Source organism: Coregonus lavaretus (genome assembly GCF_964263955.1).
Source record: "Coregonus lavaretus genome assembly, chromosome: 12".
NCBI classification, from domain to species: domain Eukaryota; kingdom Metazoa; phylum Chordata; class Actinopteri; order Salmoniformes; family Salmonidae; genus Coregonus; species Coregonus lavaretus.
This window is the reverse complement of record NC_139999.1, coordinates 13374642-13395672: the sequence shown is the minus strand read 5'-3', so window position 1 is coordinate 13395672 and position 21031 is coordinate 13374642. Positions and strand designations below refer to the sequence as shown.

Sequence of the window (21031 nt, the reverse complement as noted above, 5' to 3'; positions counted from 1 at the left end):
TCTGGATGAGTTTCCGAATCCGCCGATATCTAGGTTGCCAAATACATACAGAAAACATGCCATGCCATGCCAGTGAAAACATAGACACAAGGTTCAGCAACATAAAAAATACATATGAGACAAAAGAGGACCCATTTGGGTGAAAAGGAGAAAGGGAGCTCAAAGTAAAAAGAACAGTGGAGTGAGTGAACTCAGTGAAGACGTGAGGTAATCTCTGGAAAACCTTGGGAGCTGTCTGAGGACTCAACACGCGTGAGGCTTTTGGGAATGACAACTGGGAGAACTTCCAAACAAATGGTTTCTGTTTACACCTCTAATTTTACCCAAGGAAAACCTTTACAGTTAAAGCGACGTAGCTAGCAGGGCCTTGGGGGAGAGGATGAATGACAAGGGGATGACTGGCCGGTACATTGAAACCCAAGCCCTCCAATGAAACGTTGAGAATAAACAGGCGGGATAGTAACAGTAAGTGTGCACAGGGGACAGCAGCTGCTACAGCTCTGATGGCTGCTGGTCTATGAGGGAGAGAGGTAGGAACGGAGGGAGGAATGGAGGGAGGGGGTGAGTTACAAGTCTGATAATGGATGAGAGGCTCCATCGGTAATGATGGTCTTTCAGAGCCTCCCAGACAGGTCAGAACACTACACATAAACAGGTGAGGGGGGAGAGGAGACAGCCGCTAGTAGGAGAAGATAGTAGCAGTTGTTTTAGACACACTGTCAACATTCTCTTCCCAGCAGTACTGTAGCTGGCAGTTAGCTTCCTATGGTGGCAGTTAGCTGTCTCTCCAATAGGAGTCACTATAACAGTGTGACACGAACTGCCAGAATAAAGGAGAGTTAACCATCTGTGAAGAGCTCATTATCTATTGGCGCATTTCCAATGAGGATTTACCCCAGTGTTTTACCTCAAAAGGCTCAGACTTTTCTGTTTCCGTCTACGCGGGCTGGCACCCGTGTCTCACTGGGCCATGGCTACGGAGGACCTGCTCTCACTTGGCGCCAAGGCAAGGCCCTGGGTACTTTTCAGCTGGCATTTACATAACAATGGCTAACTGTGAACTTTAACACCTACTCACAAAGCAACAGTCTTGAATGATGAAGAGGTTGTTGATTCTGCTCGCCCCAAGTCTTTAGTGTCACACTCCTGATGGAAACACATTAAAACTAGAGCTACATTAACATAAAACACTAGCGGCCCACTAATGTGGGGGTAAGTCTCAATGGAAAAGCACCAATATTAGCCTTTTTCTGGGTTCACCAGACCATGGATAGAGCAAATCAATGTGGGGAGAAGGGGAGAAGACAATGAGAGAACAGACCATGATAAGGACAGACAAGGAGTGGAATGAGATTTTTTGACCCCGGGTTGATTGACAGATCTGACTCTGAAAGAGGGGAGTTCAGGGGTCAGAGTGTGACCATGGTTGGCTACATCTTGTCTCTGGTTACCTGGGACCTGCGTCCGCGGTCCACGTAGGTGCAGATGGGGTTGTATGCCCCTGTTCCACACACGTACAGGTGGGTTCGGTTCCACGGCTCAATCAGACGGATGAAGTTCCCGCATTCCCCCTGAAGGTGACAAGAAAAAAACGCTGTCAATAGGAGACAAGGATAATCATTACATTTTCAGAAAGATAAACACATTCTGCTCTGAAAATCTTCTTTCAGCCTTCTGAGGAAAACAAAAGGTCCAATTGGTGATTAATAACATTTACATTACATTTACATTTACGTCATTTAGCAGACGCTCTTATCCAGAGCGACTTACAAATAGGTGCATTCACCCTAAAGCCAGTGGGATAACCACTTTACAATATATTTTATTTATTTTTTAGGGGGGGGGGGGTAGAAGGATTACTTTATCCTATCCCAGGTATTCCTTAAAGAGGTGGTGTTTCAAATGTCTCCGGAAGGTGGTGAGTGACTCCGCTGTCCTGGCGTCGTGAGGGAGCTTGTTCCACCATTGGGGTGCCAGAGCAGCGAACAGTTTTGACTGGGCTGAGCGGGAACTATGCTTCCGCAGAGGAAGGGGAGCCAGCAGGCCAGAGGTGGATGAACGCAATGCCCTCGTTTGGATGTAGGGACTGATCAGAGCCTGAAGGTACAGAGGTGCCGATCCCCTCACAGCTCCATAGTCAAGCACCATGGTCTTGTAACAGATGCGAGCTTCAACTGGAAGCCAGTGGAGTGTGCGGAGGAGCGGGGTGACGTGAGAGAACTTGGGAAGGTTGAACACCAGACGGGCTGCGGCATTCTGGATGAGTTGTAGGGGTTTAATGGCACAGGCAGGGAGCCCAGCCAACAGCGAGTTGCAGTAATCCAGACGGGAGATGACAAGTGCCTGGATTAGGACCTGTGCCGCTTCCTGTGTAAGGCAGGGTCGTACTCTCCGAATGTTGTAGAGCATGAACCTGCAGGATCGGGTCACCGCCTTGATGTTAGCGGAGAACGACAGGGTGTTGTCCAGGGTCACGCCAAGGCTCTTCGCACTCTGGGAGGAGGACACAACGGAGTTGTCAACCGTGATGGCGAGATCATGGAACGGGCAGTCCTTCCCCGGGAGGAAGAGCAGCTCCGTCTTGCCAAGGTTCAGCTTGAGGTGGTGATCCGTCATCCATACTGATATGTCTGCCAGACATGCAGAGATGCGATTCGCCACCTGGTTATCAGAGGGGGGAAAGGAGAAGATTAGTTGTGTATCGTCAGCGTAGCAATGATAGGAGAGGCCATGTGAGGATATGACAGAGCCAAGTGACTTGGTGTATAGGGAGAATAGGAGAGGGCCTAGAACTGAGCCCTGGGGGACACCAGTGGTGAGAGCACGTGGTGCGGAGACAGCTTCTCGCCACGCCACTTGGTAGGAGTGACCGGTCAGGTAGGACGCGATCCAGGAGTGAGCTTCAGCTAACCACCTCAAACAACCTCAGTTACCATTTATGTATTCCACTTGTGCCTATGGAAAACATTCCTTTCACTTAGTTGACAATTTCATTATCACACGCCTAAAAAATATTATTACACATGTCAGGAACACGTATTTGACTAAAAGGCAAGTTGGATAAATACAGTTTCCCTGAAAAACAATGAAAAATAGGCATGTGTGTAATAGGCATGTGTGTAAATAGGCATGTGTGTGAAAGTACACACACATGCATGTTGAATAGGATGAGGCAGAGGCCCAGTCTTGGAGGTGCTGGTAATGAGAACAGATCTGAGGCTCCTAATGTCTCCTACCAGCGGCCTGGAAACCCAGTCCCCCTGCCTTAACCCCAGCCAGTCCCAGTGCCTTAACCCCAGCCAGTCCCAGTGCCTTAACCCCAGCCAGTCCCAGTGCCTTAACCCCAGCCAGTCCCAGTGCCTTAACCCCAGCCAGTCCCAGTGCCTTAACCCCAGCTAGTCCCAGTGCCTTAACCCCAGCCAGTCCCCCTGCCTTAACCCCAGCCAGTCCCAGTGCCTTAACCCCAGCCAGTCCCAGTGCCTTAACCCCAGCCAGTCCCAGTGCCTTAACCCCAGCCAGTCCCCCTGGCTTAACCCCAGCCAGTCCCCCTGCCTCAACCCCAGCCAGTCCCAGTGCCTTAACCCCAGCCAGTCCCCCTGCCTTAACCCCAGCAAGGCCTCCATGCTGGCCACAGTGATACAGGGCCAGGCCTCCATGCTGGCCACAGTGATACAGGGCCAGGCCTCCACGCTGGCCATAGTGATACAGGGCCAGGCCTCCATGCTGGCCACAGTGATACAGGGCCAGGCCTCCATGCTGGCCACATTGATACAGGGCCAGGCCTCCATGCTGGCCACAGTGATACAGGGCCAGGCCTCCATGCTGGCCACAGTGATACAGGGCCAGGCCTCCATGCTGGCCACAGTGATACAGGGCCAGGCCTCCATGCTGGCCACATTGATACAGGGCCAGGCCTCCATGCTGGCCACATTGATACAGGGCCAGGCCTCCATGCTGGCCACATTGATACAGGGCCAGGCCTCCATGCTGGCCACAGTGATACAGGGCCAGGCCTCCATGCTGGCCACAGTGATACAGGGCCAGGCCTCCATGCTGGCCACATTGATACAGGGCCAGGCCTCCATGCTGGCCACAGTGATACAGGGCCAGGCCGGGCAGATAGGATCTCTGTTACTGGTGCATGCTGCAGGGAGATCAGTGACAGCTGGCAAGACAAAAGGATGTAACAACAAACCACAATGAGATGTGTGTAGAAGAGAGGATATGACAGATGCACATCTCAGTTATTTAATTTAATTATGTGTGTGTGATAAGAGCGTCTGCTAAATGATATAAATGTAAATGTGTGTGTGTGTGCGCAGGTATGTGTATTCATTGCACAGTTGTGCTCCCCCACAGGGAGTGCAGTGTGCATGATTGCCTTTGACCTCCTGCCTGAAATGACATCCCCTCTGAATTGCTTTTGAATTGTCATCATCTGTCATTATATAAAGAGGGGGTTCGCCAAGATGTCTACAGCCAATTTCATCTCTTATTATTACCGTGTTGGAATTCCAACCCACACGCACAACACACACACACACACACCACACACACACACACAGGGGCCCGTACAATGTAGGGACGTGGTGAGCTGTGCGGGTCAGCAAGCGCATCTAAATGAACATTCCAGTTGGATAAACAGAATCCTGCTCTCTCAAAACCAGCAGGGGAGCCTGGTTATTATCCACACCCCCCTCACCTCCCCCATAGTCCATCCTGCATGCCACTGCCCAAATACACCCTTAGGGCTGTGTGTTGATGTGTGTGAACAAATCAAAAGAGAAATCAGAGGATCAGACCTTGTATGAATTTAAATGGTGCTCTCAGGTCCACAGGGGGCTGTGGTGTGTGTGTGTGTGTACAGGATTTAAAACTCTGAAACAAATGTGGTAAAACAGGAGCTCTAGCCTCCAGCTACAGTCCTCCTCACCCTAACAGATCATGATGCAATGGTGTAAGGGAGGGGAATGATGGAATATGGCTGAATGAAGTCAACTGTTGCAGATTATTCCATGTTTAATGCCCAACTCACTATCAAAGTGGCAAAGTGCCTCTCCAAAATGGCCGCCAAGTCACCTGGCATGTCACCTGACGGCTATTGAAAGGACTGATTACTGAGGTAGCGGTGAATGTGGACCAACTGAAGGGGAAGATTCCCGGTGTTTGTGATGCTCGTCGTTTGGTGTGACGCAGACAGGATGGCGTGAGTGGTGAAACAGAAGAGTTATTGTCTGTTCTTTTGAGTTTTGATGTTGAGTCTTTGCCCAACAAAGTGATGTTAGGATATTTCAGTTATCCAGTACAAGCTTTTGTGCCGAATCCATTACGTTGTTACAGGTGTCAAGCCTATGGGCATGTGGCAGCAGTGTGTAGGAGGGAGCTTCCTAGGTGTGAGAAGTGTGCAGAAGGGCATGAGACAAAGGAATGTGTAGTATTGGGGAAAGAAGCAGTATGTGTTAATTGAAGTGCTGCCCATGGGGTTGGGGATCAGAAATGTCCAGTGTGAGAGAGGTAGGTTGAGGTTACCAGGGTTAGAGTAGTGCAGAGGGTGTCGTATGCTGTGGCAGTGAAGAAAGTAGAGGAAGATGGGTCAAGGGGGAGGGATCCTGAGAGGATTCGTGTGAGTAGTAGATCTGTGCCAGTACAGAGGGATAGGCCAACCAGTGATACAGTATATGCTTCAGTAAGATTGGCTTTTTAGCATTCATAGCAATGGTAATCAATTGTACCGCAGGGATGGAAAGTAATTCGCAGAAAATAGAGGTTGTGGTGGTAGCTGCAGAGAAGTATTTGGGTGTACGAGATCTGACGTCAGAAGAGTTACAGGGTGTGTTGAGTGGTGGTGTCCCGTCCTCCCAGGCTGTTGGCCTGAGGTAGGACCAGAGATGTTTAAATAGTGGAATAGGGTGATGGGTTTTTAATGAGTGTAGGGTTAGATGGCAGGGTATTTTATTTTTATTATTTTTATCACGCAAAGTATAAGGAATTTATACCCCAGTCTAGTTGGTGGAGGTAATGCAACATTTATTGGATGCCAACCGCCGTTAAACCTCATCGAAGATGAACACCACACCAAACAATGACTTGAACAGCAGCCGTCAGATGAAGAACCAGTAGAATGCATCATTGACCAAAAGTGAGTTATTAACTGATGTTGTGTTTTACTATGTACTTTGATTTGTTCTATAGTTTCTGACTTGTAGATTATGTTCTTCAACTTTACTTTTGATGCTGTACTGCCCTATTGCTTGCCTATGGCTACTTAGCTTCAGCATTTTGCATATTGTTCATTTAAGTTTAAACTGTTTCAGTATTGCTACTTATAGTACCCTTTTGAGTAGCATTATATGGGAAATGTGTATTGAATGGGGTAATTCAATACAGTCGCTGCCCAAAAAGTTGGCCAGTCGCTGCCCAAAAAGTGGGCAGCGACTGGGTATGTCAGGTGGCGGGAGGTAAGCTTGGCTCATATGGTGTCGAGTAAAGATTAAACCATGTATTTAGATTGTAGGTAGGTAGGTATTGTAGTTAGGTATTGTAGGTAGTTTATCTAGGTAATTATTGTAGGTAATTATTGTAGGTAAGTATTGTATTCGACTGAGCCCGGTGAAGCACGAGGCTAGCTAACTCACTACCTGGACCAATAAAGCTAGCTAGCTAGCGGGTAGCTACTGGTAACTATTAGCAACTCTGGATAGTTGTTTCCAATGTTATTCCACGCTTAAGATAAGGTCTTCAAATATAACAGCATGTGTAATGGGCGGCAGGTAGCTTAGTGGTTAAGACCGTTGTGCCAGTAACCGAAAGGTTGCTGGTTCTAATCCCCGAGCGGACTAGGTTTCTCTCCGTTGGGACAGACGCGAACAGGCTGAATCGATACAGTGGCTAGCTTTGCACTTAACAGTAGCTAATAAGGGTAAGCTATAACCTACATTTATTTTTGTTTGGTTTTTACATACTGGTAACCAGAGTCGTTCAAGGGAATTCGGGACATGGGTGACTAGCTAACGTTAGCTTGGCTCTCTGTGTGTTCGTGCCGTGGGAGGAGGGGTTAGTTTGTTGGCAGAGAGCAATGGCTAGCTAGTATGCTAACTATTCTAGCTAACTAACTGGCTGAATAAGTTGACGACGTACTCACTCAAACTGTCAAAACTAAACCGTGTTATTGGAGGCTGGCATGCTAGTTGGCTTTGGCGTCATATCATTCGGTGTACCAAGTTAGCTGAATATACTAAGTTAGAGTCTATTCCTAGAAACATTGAACCGCTGTAGTTTACAACAATTATAATTTCTAAAGTGGAAGTTAGGAGAGTTATATTTGAGTGTTTCAGTGAAACATAAGTGAGGGAGGCCCCGCTCTCTCGCTTTCCCAGATGTTTAGTTCATTTCATTCCGATCTCCTTTGCATTATTGTAGCATTTCTCTGTAGCCTGTCAACTATGTGTCTGTCTATCCCTGTTCTCTCCTCTCTGCACAGGCCATACAAACTCTTCACACCACGTGGCTGTTGCCACTCTAATCTGGTTGTCCCTGCGCGCACGATCCACATGGAGTTCCAGGTCTCTGGCAGCCTCTGGAACTGCCGTTCTGCGGCCAACAAGGCAGAGTTCATCTCAGCCTATGCTACCCTCCAGTCCCTCAACTTCTCGGCGCTGACGGAAACATGGATTACCACAGAAAACAATGCTACTCCTACTGCTCTTTCCTCGTCTAACCATGTGTTCTCGCATACCCTGAGAGCATCTGGTCAGCGTGGCGGTGGCACAGGAATCCTCATCTCTCCAAAGTGGACATTCTCTCTTTTTCCCATGACCCATCTGTCTATCTCCTCATTTGAATTCCATGCTGTCACAGTCACTAGCCCATTCAAGCTTAACATCCTTGTCATTTATTGCCCTCCAGGTTCCCTTGGAGAGTTCATCAATGAGCTTGACGCCTTGATAAGTTCCTTTCATGAGGATGGCTCACCCCTCACAGTTCTGGGTGACTTTAACCTCCCTACGTCTGCTTTTGACTCATTTCTCTCTGCCTCCTTTCCTCTTTTGACCTCACCCTCTCACCGTCCCCCCCCCTACTCACAAGGCAGGCAATACGCTTGACCTCATCTTTACTAGATGCTGTTCTTCTACTAATCTCACTGCAACTCCCCTCCAAGTCTCCGACCACTACTTTGTATCCTTTTCTCTCTCGCTCTCCTCCAACACTACTCACTCTGCCCCTACTCAGATGGTAATGTGCCGTCGCAACCTTCGCTCTCCATCCTATAATCTCTTCCCTCTGCTAAATCCTTCTCCCTCCGATCTCCTGATTCTGCCTCCTCAACCCTCCTCTCCTCCCTTTCTGCATCTTTTGACTCTCTATGTCCCCTATCCTCCTGGCCGGCTCGGTCCTCCCCTCCTGCTCCGTGGCTTGACGACTCATTGCGAGCTCACAGAAGAGGGCTCCGGGCAGCCGAGCGGAAATGGAGGAAAACTAGACTCCCTGCGGACCTGTCATCTTTTCACTCCCTCCTCTCTACATTCTCTTCCTCTGTTTCCGCTGCTAAAGCCACTTTCTACCATTCTAAATTTCAAGCCTCTGCCTCTAACCCTAGGAAGCTCTTTGCCACCTTCTCCTCCCTGCTGAATCCTCCTCCTCCTCCCCCTCCCTCCTCCCTCTCTGTGGATGACTTCGTCAACCATTTTGAAAAGAAGGTTGACGACATCCGATCCTTATTTATTAAGTCAAATGACACCGCTGGTCCTGCTCACACTGCCCTACCCTATGCTTTGACTTCTTTCTCCCCTCTCTCTCCAGATGAAATCTTACGACTTGTGACGGCCGGCCGCCCAACAATCTTCCCGCTTGACCCTATCCCCTCCTCAGACCATTTCCGGAGACCTTCTCCCTTACCTCACCTCGCTCATCAACTCATGCTTGACCGCTGGCCATGTCCCTTCCGTCTTCAAGAGAGCGAGAGTTGCACCCCTCCTCAAAAAACCTACACTCGATCCCTCCGATGTCAACAACTACAGACCAGTATGACTTCTTTCTTTTCTCTCCAAAACTCTTGAGCGTGCCGTCTCTAACCAACTCTCCTGCTTTCTCTCTCAGAATTACCTTCTTGATCCAAACCAGTCAGGTTTCAAGACTGGTCATTCAACTGAGATTGCTCATCTCTCTGTCATGGAGGCTCTCCGCACTGCTAAAGCTAACTCTCTCTCCTCTGCTCTTATCCTTCTAGACCTATCTGCTGCCTTTGATACTGTGAACTATCAGATACTCCTCTCCACCCTCTCCGAGTTGGGCATCTCCAGTGCTGCTCACTCTCAGGTGGCTCCTACCAGGTGGCGTGATGAGAATCTGTCTCCGCATCACGTGTTCTCACCACTGGTGTCCCCCAGGGCTCAGTTCTAGGCCCTCTCCTATTCTCTCTATACACCAAGTCACTTGGCTCTGTCATATCCTCACATGGTTTCTCCTATCATTGCTACGCAGACGACACACAATTAATTTGATCCTTTCCCCCTTCTGATAACCAGGTGGCAAATCGCATCTCTGCATGTCTGGCAGACATATCAGTGTGGATGTCGGATCACCACCTCAAGCTGAACCTCGGCAAGACGGAGCTGCTCTTCCTCCCGGTTGACAACTCCATTGTTTCCTCCTCCCAGAGTGCAAAGAGCCTTGGCGTGACCCTGGACAACACCCTGTCGTTCTCTGCTAACATCAAAGCGGTGACCCAATCCTGCAGGTTCATGCTCTACAACATTCGCAGAGTACGACCCTACCTTGCACAGAAAGCGGCACAGGTCCTAATCCAGGCACTTGTCATCTCCCGTCTGGATTACTGCAACTCGCTGTTGACTGGGCTCCCTGCCTGTGCCATTAAACCCCTACAACTTATCCAGAACGCCGCAGCCCGTCTGGTGTTCGACCTTCCCAAGTTTTCTCATGTCACCCCGCTCCTCCGCACACTCCACTGGCTTCCAGTTGAGGCTCGCATCTACTACAAGACCATGGTGCTTGCCTACGGAGCTGTGAGGGGAACGGCACCTCCTTACCTTCAGGCTCTGATCAGACCCTACACCCAAACGAGGGCACTACGTTCATCCACCTCTAGCCTGCTAGCTCCCCTACCTCTACGGAAGCACAGTTCCCGCTCAGCCCAGTCAAAGCTATTTGCTGCTCTGGCACCCCAATGGTGGAACAAGCTCCCCCACGACGCCAGGACAGCGGAGTCACTGACCACCTTCCGGAGACACTTGAAACCCTACCTCTTTAAGGAATACCTGGAATAGTATAAAGCAATCCTTCTACCCCTCCCTCCCCCACCCCCCCATAAAAAAAAGAAGGAAAAAGTGGTTGTCCCACTGGCTATCATAAGTTGAATGCACCAATTTGTAAGTCGCTCTGGATAAGAGTGTCTGCTAAATGATGTAAATGTAAATGTAAATGTAATTGTAGCTAATTGTGGATTTGTTAATAACTGTCACTTGTTCCTTTGATCCTAGAACCATACATACTACATTCTATAACTTCAATGTTCTCTGATGATTGACCTGCCTAAATTAAACGGATCAAAGTGATCAAAGTGAAGTCCTGAATCTGAGTCTCTCTGACAGGATCCCTTCAGCGGCCTTCACCATTCACTAAAACCAGCCATACAGTTATTTCAAAACTAGACTATTTCTTACACCAACAGCACAAATAACACACATGTCAAGATGATTGAGAGAGTATGGTACTCACGTTGATATCCTTCCCAGACAAAACACACTCAGTCTTCCTCTGAGGAGCCACTGGCCAGTGAATCTGAGAGAGAGAGGAGAGAGAGAAGCAGGTTAATTTCAGTGCTTCACATGCAGTATCCAGCAAGTCTAGGATCAGTAATGGTGTGGGGCATCACTTACTATGAGTGGCTCCTTGTTGATGTCATGCAGGTCCAGAGACAGGATGTAGTCCTTGCTGCCCACGTACATGCGGTCGTGGTCCTCGTCCATACGCAGGATACGGTAGTCCGTTGAGTTGAGCAGGAAGGAAAAGTGGTGGGCAGTGCCAGTAGATCTCAGCTCTAAAGTGAGGGAGAGAAAGAGAAATAGGTTTAATTACTGTAGTCATGGACAATGTGGCCGTAAAGTGCAGTGTACACACATTGAGAAACATGTAATTCACATAAAGGTAACTGCCAAAATAATGGAAACACTTTAGTAAACGAGGGATACAAAGTATATGGAAACCAGGTGCTTCCACACAGGTGTCGTTCCTGAGTTAATTAAGCAATTAACATCCCATCATGCTTAGGGTGATTTATAAAAATGCTAGGCAGGCAAATCGTGGGGCCATTATTTTGGCTACCATGGCTATGCCCCTACCCCCATAGGATAACAATGCCCCCATCCACAAGGCACTAGTGGTCACTGAATGGTTTGATGAGCATGAAAACAATGTAAACCATACACCATGGCTGTCTCAGTCAGCAGATCTCAACCCAATTGAATACTTATGGGAGATTCTGGAGAGGCGCCTGAGATGTCATTTCCCACCACCCTCAATAAAACACCAAATGATGGAATTTCTCGTGGAAGAATGGTGTCGCATCCCTCCAATAGAGTTCCAGACACTTGTTGAATCTATGCCAAGGTGCATTGAAGCTGTTCTGGCTCGTGGTGGCCCAACGCCTTATTAAGACACTTTATGTTGGTGTTTTCTTTATTTTGGCAGTTACCTGTATATTCAAAAGTGATTATTATTGAGAGTCAGTTCAAGGCAACAAGATCCTAGAACTGGCACAGGAACTTTACAGTAACAGTCCTTTCCCAAAACTATGAAAATACTGTTTTTTTGGGGGGGAAATCATATTTCCTCCACAAATTCATGCCAACCATATCCAAGCACACACACAAAAACAAATGTTGTGCCGCTTAGAGTAACTTCAACCACTCATAAAACCACTCTCCAAATGTAGAACTCTGACACCCCCACTACCCACTTACATTTACAGTAGCTGTGGTGGAGCGATCCCTGCTACTCCAATCTTCTGTTTACATTCAGTTGCTCTGTATGACATACCAACCCTCACTGGCTGTTATTATGGATTTTGCTTTTTGAATTGCTGAGTTATGGTATTGAAATGTAATTATACACATCCCAAAAGTGACGCACAAAGAGTATTTCCATAGACGCTTTCATTCTGTTTAACAGTAAAAGTCAGACTGTGGGTGATACGAGACTAACACAGGGAATGGACAATATCTGTAACGTGGGAACTAAGGGAATGCACACTCAGACAGGAAATGCAACCTGGATGTACAAGAAGAGTGTCTCAACATGAATATACAATATCTAACATATAATATCTGCACAATATCAGCATAAGCGTCTATGGGCTCCCGAGTGGCGCAGCGGTCTAAGGAACTGCATCTCAGTGCTTGAGGTGTCACTACAGTCCCCCTGGTTCGATTCCAGGCTGTATCACAACCGGCCGTGATTGGGAGTCCAATAGGGCGGCTCACAATTGGCCCAGGTTTGGCCGGTGTAGGCCGTCATTGAAAATAAGAATTTGTTCTTAACTGACTTGCCTAGTTAAATAAAGGTAAAAAAAATAAATAATAAGCCATCATAAAACCCCATAGCCTGTCTGGGATTTGATTTATTAGGACCCCATTAGCCAACGGCAATGGCGACAGCTAGTCTTACTGGGGTCCGACACATAACGAAAAATACTTTACAATTTAAAAACATTAACATGTAGTGTGTGTGTGGGGGCGGGACGAGACAGAGGAGGCATAAACATGGGAACAGACAGCCTGCGTCCCAGATACTAACCATTATCTCTGATCTGGCCCTGGTAATGGAAGACATGTAACGTGACTCCGGTCCTAGTGTTCTAGTGTTCTAGTGTTCTAGGGCCACCTGTAGAGAACAGCCCAGGTGGATCAGATTACCAACACAGAGGGACAACTTCATTAAAAAGAAATATGTTCTTCAAAATAATTACCATTCTGTTCATACCACAGTCCAATTACATGTAGATTTAAATTCCATGTGAACTCATCGTAATGGTTTGATATTTTAGTCATTTAGCAGACGCTCTTATCCAGAGCGAATTACTGTAGTAGTGAGTGCGTACATTTTTGTGCTGGTCCCCCATGGGAATTGAACCCACAAACCTGGCATTGCAAGCCACACAGGATATATATTTTTAAACAATCTGGAAATAAAACCTGTCGCAAACGACTCATCTGTCATTAATGGCGGATTGCTGCCATGGATTTGTGTGTGTGTGTGTGTGCTTGCGTGTGTTTATGTGTGAGATCAGGGGTGTGAGGGCAGATGGATGGGAGGTCTGGGACACAGAGTAGAGCTTTGTCCTTGTCCTCTTCCCATTAGTTTCAACTGGTCTGGTGTGGTATGATAATGGGTCCATTAAAAGGTTGAGAGGAACTCAGTGTTAAACCATAGCTGGGAAACTGACAGGAGGTCTTTCTCTCTCTGTCTCTCAAGGTGGGCCTCTGTGCGTGCAGCTTGGGAAAGTTGATCCAGCACTTGGACCCCAAATGTCCCAGAGGACACCACGCTGTAGGTCCTGTTCATTTTCCACTCCGATGGGTGCAGACAAACAACCCCCGTCTTCTGTAACTTCTACTACTTTTCCAGAGCTTTCCCCATTCCCCTGCCCCTAATGGTACGCTCCATTGAATCGAGAGGAGAAAGTCTCTTCTCAATATAAAAGCCCTCCCCACAACAGCTTTAGTGAACATCTGTCCATGTGGAAATAGAAGTGTATAATGTTATGTTTACCCAGATGGAAGAAGTGAGTGAGTAGCTCTCAAGTGCAGACAGAGAGAGACACAGGAGAATGGTATAACTGTAGTAATGACAGGGATCATCTGGCAGAGGGCTACTCAGCTGTTAATGTGCCGAGCGCTGGCTTCTCACTTTAGGAAACTGTGTAATGGTACTATCATGGTTTAGCAGGTGTAAGATAGCCACACACACATACTGTATATAGTACAAGATGTCTTCCCTTTCTCCTTCTGTTAACGGGAACGCTCTTCCCATATGCACGCACATACACACACACCTGCTCTGCCACGCTGCTCTCTGTGCCTCTCTAACTAGGACACAGGTGGTTGTGAAGAGTCACATCCACACAGAATATTTAAACCCTCTCTAACCCTCACTAACCCTCTCTAACCCTCACTAACCCTCTCTAACCCTCTCTAACCCTCTCTAACCCTCTCTAACCCCCACTAACCCTATCTAACCCTCACTAACCCCCTCTGACCCTCTCAAACCCTCACTAACCCTCTCTAACTCTCACTAACCCTCTCTAACCCTCACTAACCTTCTCTAACCCAGACAGACAGACAGGAACATCCCTTCCTCTCAGCAGTGTCTGTTCAGCCCACCCAGAACAGATACAGAAGTGCCCCCCCCCCCCACCCACACCCACACACAAACACACAAACACACACCACACTCAACAGTGTGAGAACAGTGAAAGGTCATCTATCTTCATAAACACCCGGGCCGGCTAGTCTGAGCAGCCCTGTTGTCAGCTCTGGTCATCAGCAGGCGGGACGCCAGCAAACCAGTGGTTCCTCGCCGTGCTCAGACATCACTCCCGTCCTGTCCCGTAGCGCTGCTGGCAGGAGCTAAGGGCCGAAGGGATACTGGAGATGCTGGGTTCAGAGGACACGCCGTCACCAGCTGACATGTGGCATTCATCACATCCGTGCTGAGATTAGCACTCAGGGTCATTTGAATGGGACCTTGGTGGGGTCGCTGCCACTGTCTGCCTGCTCTGTTTCTAGCGCTTGCCTGGGGAAAGTTAGGCAGTGCCAAAGTCCATAGCAGGTCCAAGGTAATAGGAGTTACACTTATAGACACAGACAGAGAGACACAGACAGAGAGACAGACAGACACAGGAATATCACATGTGATAGCAGGGGCGTCATTCACCCCTGCTACCCCAAAGTACGTGAGGATGGATGGGGTGGGGTGGGGGGGGGGGTGGTCCGGCAGGGGACTATGCCCCTGTCCATAAAAGTTTTAGAATTGTTCATTTTTCATGGGCCTGAAAAGCTTTTTCCTGCAATCTAGAGCCATAATTGTTATGCTTAACTATATGTAAAATATGCTTATTTTCCTGAATACCTAAGCATACGTCTTGAGCTGTCTGTATCCTACTGACTGGTGGTTATTTTTTTAAAGAAACTAAATATGCTTCTCTGCATCTGTGCTAAAATCTGGGTAAAAGATTGAAAGGAATGTGAGTCTTATTCAGTACATTTAGTAATTGCTTGCTTTTCTAAAGTCTAGCAACCTCGCGAGCAGGCATCCTAGCTAAGAGAGTTCGACAAGCTAGCTACTCTAACTTGATTGACAGCCTGAAATGGCTTCTTGGTAGCTAGTTATGAGGTTGGGAGATTGGGAACCTATATGGGCTAGCTAAAGCCAACTTCATTCAGTTGCTAGGTGGCTAGCAGTATTACAGAGAAACAACAACAAAAACATTTGTTTGGGGGGGACAAATCTGAGGGGGCACGTGCCCCTGTGTGCCCTATGGGCATGATGCCTCTGTGTGACAGGCAGACATCCATGAAAAACCTTATCAGTCACACCAGCCTGGATAGGGGATACAGCTCGAGTCGCACAAACAACATCTAAAGACCTGCATCACTATGCTGAGACCTTTCTGTTTCTAAAAGTACATATGTGGGTGTTTTTGGAGCATTTGTTCATGCTTTTTTTCAGATCCCCCGTACTGCACAAAGAGGATGAGGAAGTGACTCGCTGGTTGGGGTAAGTTTCTCAAAAACAAGTGAAATCACAAAAGAAGTGACTGGACCCTTCTATAAAATCCCATTTACATCAAAAATTGAGATTTGGTTGTAAAAAAGCAAAATTCTCCTTTAACCCACAGACAGAGATAACTAAAAACCTACAAGATCTAGAACTCTGAATTTGGATGCTAAGAACACTTGTATTCTCCAACTGGCAACAAGGAAGAAAATAAATGACAGTAACTGTAGCAAACATTGAGAAACCTACAAAGAATGTTGAAATAGCATGACACTTAATATCTGCACGGTCTGCTTAAGACTAATCAGGCCAAGGAGACTTAACTAAATATACAGCTGAGGTGCATGCTCTCTGCCGTTAAAATGATATCAAAACATGACATAAAATAAATCACTGTTAAACTGGAACAATTACAGTCTTATGTTACATTAAATACTGCTTGTAATTATGTTTTAGAACGATCACTGTATCCAACAATCATTTAAAAAATACATATTACCCCTTTCCTCATTTTCTGTCTCGGAGCAAATTCCCATTGTAAGTAAAGAGCATTATGGGATAATGGAAACGCTCTCTGGCTATGTTTAACATAAAACAAAACAGAGAAAAAACGTCCTCTGCGCTGCACATTCTTTGTGGCTAAAATCACTGTACTGTTAAACACGGGTGGTGTCTCTAGTTTCAAATTGGGTGAATGAGAAGCATCAGGAGTGCTAAACGTACAGTAAAGCATGCCCCTGCATGACATATGACTGGAGATCTGGAGACTGGGAGGGAGGGAGGGAGGGAGGGAGGGAGGGAGGGAGGGAGGGAGGGGGGAGGGAGGGAGGGAGGGAGGGAGGGAGGGAGGGAGGGAGGGAGGAAGGGGGTAACTCTAAAGGAGTGACTGAACAGGATCCACACTGTCTGCTTCTCGCCTGCCTGCCTGTCCTCTTCCTTTGTATCTGTCCTGGATTACAGAGCACAGCAGGTATACTGTAGGACATGATACAGGAGGTATACTGTAGGACATGATACAGGAGGTATACTATAGGACATGATACAGGAGGTATACTGTAGGACATGATACAGGAGGTATACTGTAGGACATGACACAGCAGGTATAATGTAGGACATGATACAGGAGGTATACTGTAGGACATGACACAGGAGGTATACTGTAGGACATGATACAGGAGGTATACTGTAGGACATGATACAGGAGGTATACTATAGGACATGACACAGGAGGTATACTGTAGGACATGACACAGGAGGTATACTGTAGGACATGATACAGGAGGTATACTGTAGGACATGACACCGCAGTATAGAGTCTCCTGAGTGGCGCAGTGGTCTAAGGCACTGCATCGCAGTGTTAACTGTGCCACTAGAGATCCTGGTTCGAATCCAGGCTCTGTCGCAGCCGGCCGCGACCGGGAGACTCATGGGCGGCGCACAATTGGCCCAGCGTCGTCCAGGGTAGGGGAGGGAATGGCCGGCAGGGATGTAGCTCAGTTGATAGAGCATGGAGTTTGCAACGCCAGGGTTGTGGGTTTGATTCCCACGGGGGGGCAGTATAAAAAAAGATGTATTCACTAACTGTAAGTCGCTCTGGATAAGAGCGTCTGCTAAATGACTAAAATGTAAATGTATACTGTAGGACATGACACAGTAGGTATACTGTAGGACATGACAGAGGAGGTATACTGTAGGACATGACACAGGAGGTATACTGTAGGACATGACGTGGATGAAGGACTGAGCACAGGATTGAGCAGGACAGGTCTACTGGCTATCTGCCTACTTAGCGCTTTTACCTCCGAATCAGATTAGCAATCATTTTGCAACACCTACAGTATGCTGGACTGACTGACTGACTGACACCCAGTACTCCAGGTGAACAGTGTATCTTTCTCTATCAGCATATCCTTTCTCCTCGCCATGCATACTCTCCTCGATCTGGGCAAATTGAAGTGCAATCTGGTAGCTGAGAAATACTGATTTCCTTTGCCATAAGCAGGTTACAGCATGTCTCCTCTGTAACTAAGCTACTGGTAGAGTAATGGTGAAATCACAGTCATGGTATGATGATGGTTCTAAACCCCACATCATGCTTCAATGATGGGATGGGAAAGCTATAATCTACACTGAAGGGAAAGCTATCATCTACACTGATGGGAAAGCTACCATCTACACTGAAGGGAAAGCTATCATCTACACTGATGGGAAAGCTATTATCTACACTGATGGGAAAGCTATCATATAGACTGATGGGAAAGCTATCATCTACACTGATGGGAAAGCTATCATCTAGACTGATGGGAAATCTATCATCTACACTGATGGGAAAGCTATCATCTACACTGATGGGAAAGCTATCATCTACACTGATGGGAAAGCTATCATCTACACTGAAGAGTAGAATGAAGTCATAATATGCCTTTATGGTAGAGTGGCTAGACGGAAACCACTCCTCAGTAAAAGGCACATGACAGCCCGCTTGGAGTTTGCCAAAAACGCACCTAAAGGACTCTCAGACCATGAGAAATAAGATTATCTGGTCTGATGACACCAAGATTGAACTATTTTGCCTGAATGCCAAACATCACGTCTGAAGGAAACCTGGCACCATCTCTACGGGGAAGCATGGTGGTGGCAGCATCATACTGTGGGGATGTTTTTCAGCAGCAAAGACTGGGAGACTAGTGAGGATTGAGGGAAAGATGAGTACAGAAAGATCCTTGATGAAAATCTGCTCCAGAGCGCTCAGGACATCAGACTGGGGCATAGGTTCACCTTCCAACAGGACAACGATATTAAGCACACAGCCAAGACAACGCATCAAACATCTCCGGAGAGACCTGACAGAGCTTGAGAGGATTTGCAGAGAAGAATGGGAGAAACTCCCCAAATACAGTGGCTTGCGAAAGTATTCACCCCACTTGGCATTTTTCCTATTTTGTTGCCTTACAACCTGGAATTAAAATGGATTTTGGGGGGTTTTGTATCATTTGATTTACACAACATGCCTACCACTTTGAAGATGCAAAATATTTGTTATTGTTATACAAACAAGAAATAAGCTTGAGCGTGCATAATTATTCACCCCCCACCCAAAGTCAATACTTTGTAGAGCCACCTTTTGCAGCAATTACAGCTGTAAATCTCTTGGGGTATGTCTCTATAAGCTTGGCACATCTAGCCACTGGGAATTTTTGCCCATTCTTCAAGGCAAAACTGCTCCAGCTCCTTCAAGTCGGATGAGTTCCGCTGGTGTACAGCAATCTTTAAGTCATACCACAGATTGTCCTGCTGGAAGGTGAACCTCCATCCCAGTCTCTAATCTCTGGAAGACTGAAACAGGTTTCCCTCAAGAATTTCCCTGTATTTAGCGTCATCCATCATTCCTTCAATTCTGACCAGTTTCCCAGTCCCTGCTGATTAAAAACATCCCCACAGCATGATGCTGCCACCACCATGCTTCACTGTGAGGATGGTGTTCTCGGGGTGATGAGAGGTGTTGGGTTTGTGCCAGACATAGCGTTTTCCTTGATGGCCAAAAAGCTCAATTTTAGTCTCATCTGACCAGAGTACCTTCTCCCACATGCCTTTTGGCGAACACCAAACATGTTTGCTTATTTTTTTCTTCAAGCAATGGCTTTTTTTTGGCCACTCTTCGGTAAAGCCCAGCTCTGTGGAGTGTACGGCTTAAAGTGGTCCTATTGACAGATACTCCAATCTCCGCTGTAGAGCTTTGCAGCTCCTTCAGGGTTATCTTTGGTGTCTTTGTTGCCTCTCTGATTAATGCCATCCTTGCCTGGTCCGTGAGTTTTGGTGGGCGGCCCTCTCTTTGCAGGTTTGTTGTTGTGCCATATTCTTTAATTTTTTTTATAATGGATTTAATGGTGCTCCGTGGGATGTTCAAAGTTTCTGATATTTTTTTATAATCCAACCCTGATCTGTACTTCTCCACAACTATGTCCCTGACCTGTTTGGAGAGCTCCTTGGTCTTCATGGTGCCGCTTGCTTGGTGGTGCCCCTTGCTTAGTGGTGTTGCAGACTCTGGGGCCTTTCAGAACAGGTGTATATATACTGAGATCATGTGACAGATCATGTGACACTTAGATTGCACACAGGTGGACTTTATTTAACTAATTATGTGACTTCTGAAGGTAATTGGTTGCACCAGATCTTATTTAGGAGCTTCATAGAAAAGGGGGTGAATTCATATGTACGCACCACTTTTCCATTATTTATTTTTTAGAATTATTTGAAACAAGTTATTTTTTTCATTCCACTTCACCACTTTGGACTATTTTGTGTATGTCCATTACATAAAATCCAAATAGAAATCCATTTAAATTACAGGTTGTAATGCAACAAAATAGGAAAAACGCCAAGGGGGATGAATACTTTTGCAAGGCACTGTACAGGTGTGCATACCCAAGAAGACTCGAGGCTAGAATCGCCAAAGGTGCTTCAACAAAGTACTGAGTAAATGGTCTGAATACCTATGTAAATGTGATATTTACGCTTTTTAATGTGATATTAAAATTGCTTTTTTAACTGTTTTTGCTTTGTCATTACGGGATATTGTGTGAAGATTGATGAGGAAAAAAAGCAATTTAATCCATTTTAGAATAAGGCTGTAGCGTAACAAAATGTGGAAAAAGTCAAGGGGTCTGAATACTTTCTGAATGCACTGTAGATCCTGCATGGCAGGAAGCTTGGCCCCAGAGATGTACTGGGCCATACGCACTACCCTCTGTAGCGCCTTACGGTCAGATGCCGAGCAGTTGCCATACCAGGCGGTGATGCAACCGGTCAGAAAGCTCTCAATAGTGCAGCTGTAGAACCGTTTGAGGATCTGGGGACCCATGCCAAATTTTTTCAGTCTGCTGAGGGGGAAAAGGTGTTGTCGTGCCCTCTTCACGACTGTCTTGGTGTGTTTGAATCATGATACTTTGTTGGTGATGTGGACACCAAGGAGCTTGAATCTCTCGACCCACTCCACTACAGCCCCGTCGATGTGAATGGGGGCGTGTTCGGCCCTCCTTTTCCTGTAGTCCACGATCAGCTCCTTTGTCTTGTTCACGTTGAGGGAGAGGTTGTTATCCTGGCACCACACTGCCAGGTCTCTGACCTCCTCCCTATAGGCTGTCTCATCGTTGTCGTTGATCAGGCCTACCACTGTTGTGTCGTCAAACTTAATGATGGTGTTGGAGTCGTGCTTGGCCACGCAGTCGTGGGTGAACAG

General features: G+C 47.0%; 1 protein-coding gene across 1 annotated transcript in view; it reads right to left on the bottom strand.

Annotated features, from left to right (window-relative positions):
* The window catches only part of LOC311138556 (semaphorin-3F-like), a gene marked incomplete at its 5' end in the record, with an annotated part of 97587 nt that overhangs the window by 35703 nt on the left and 40853 nt on the right, over positions 1 to 21031 (bottom strand). Inside the window, 3 exons of the mRNA XM_084173296.1 lie at positions 1452 to 1571; positions 10735 to 10797; positions 10896 to 11056. Coding sequence (XP_084029422.1) covers positions 1452 to 1571; positions 10735 to 10797; positions 10896 to 11056 — 344 coding nt within the window. The remainder of the gene's footprint in view (positions 1 to 1451; positions 1572 to 10734; positions 10798 to 10895; positions 11057 to 21031) is intronic.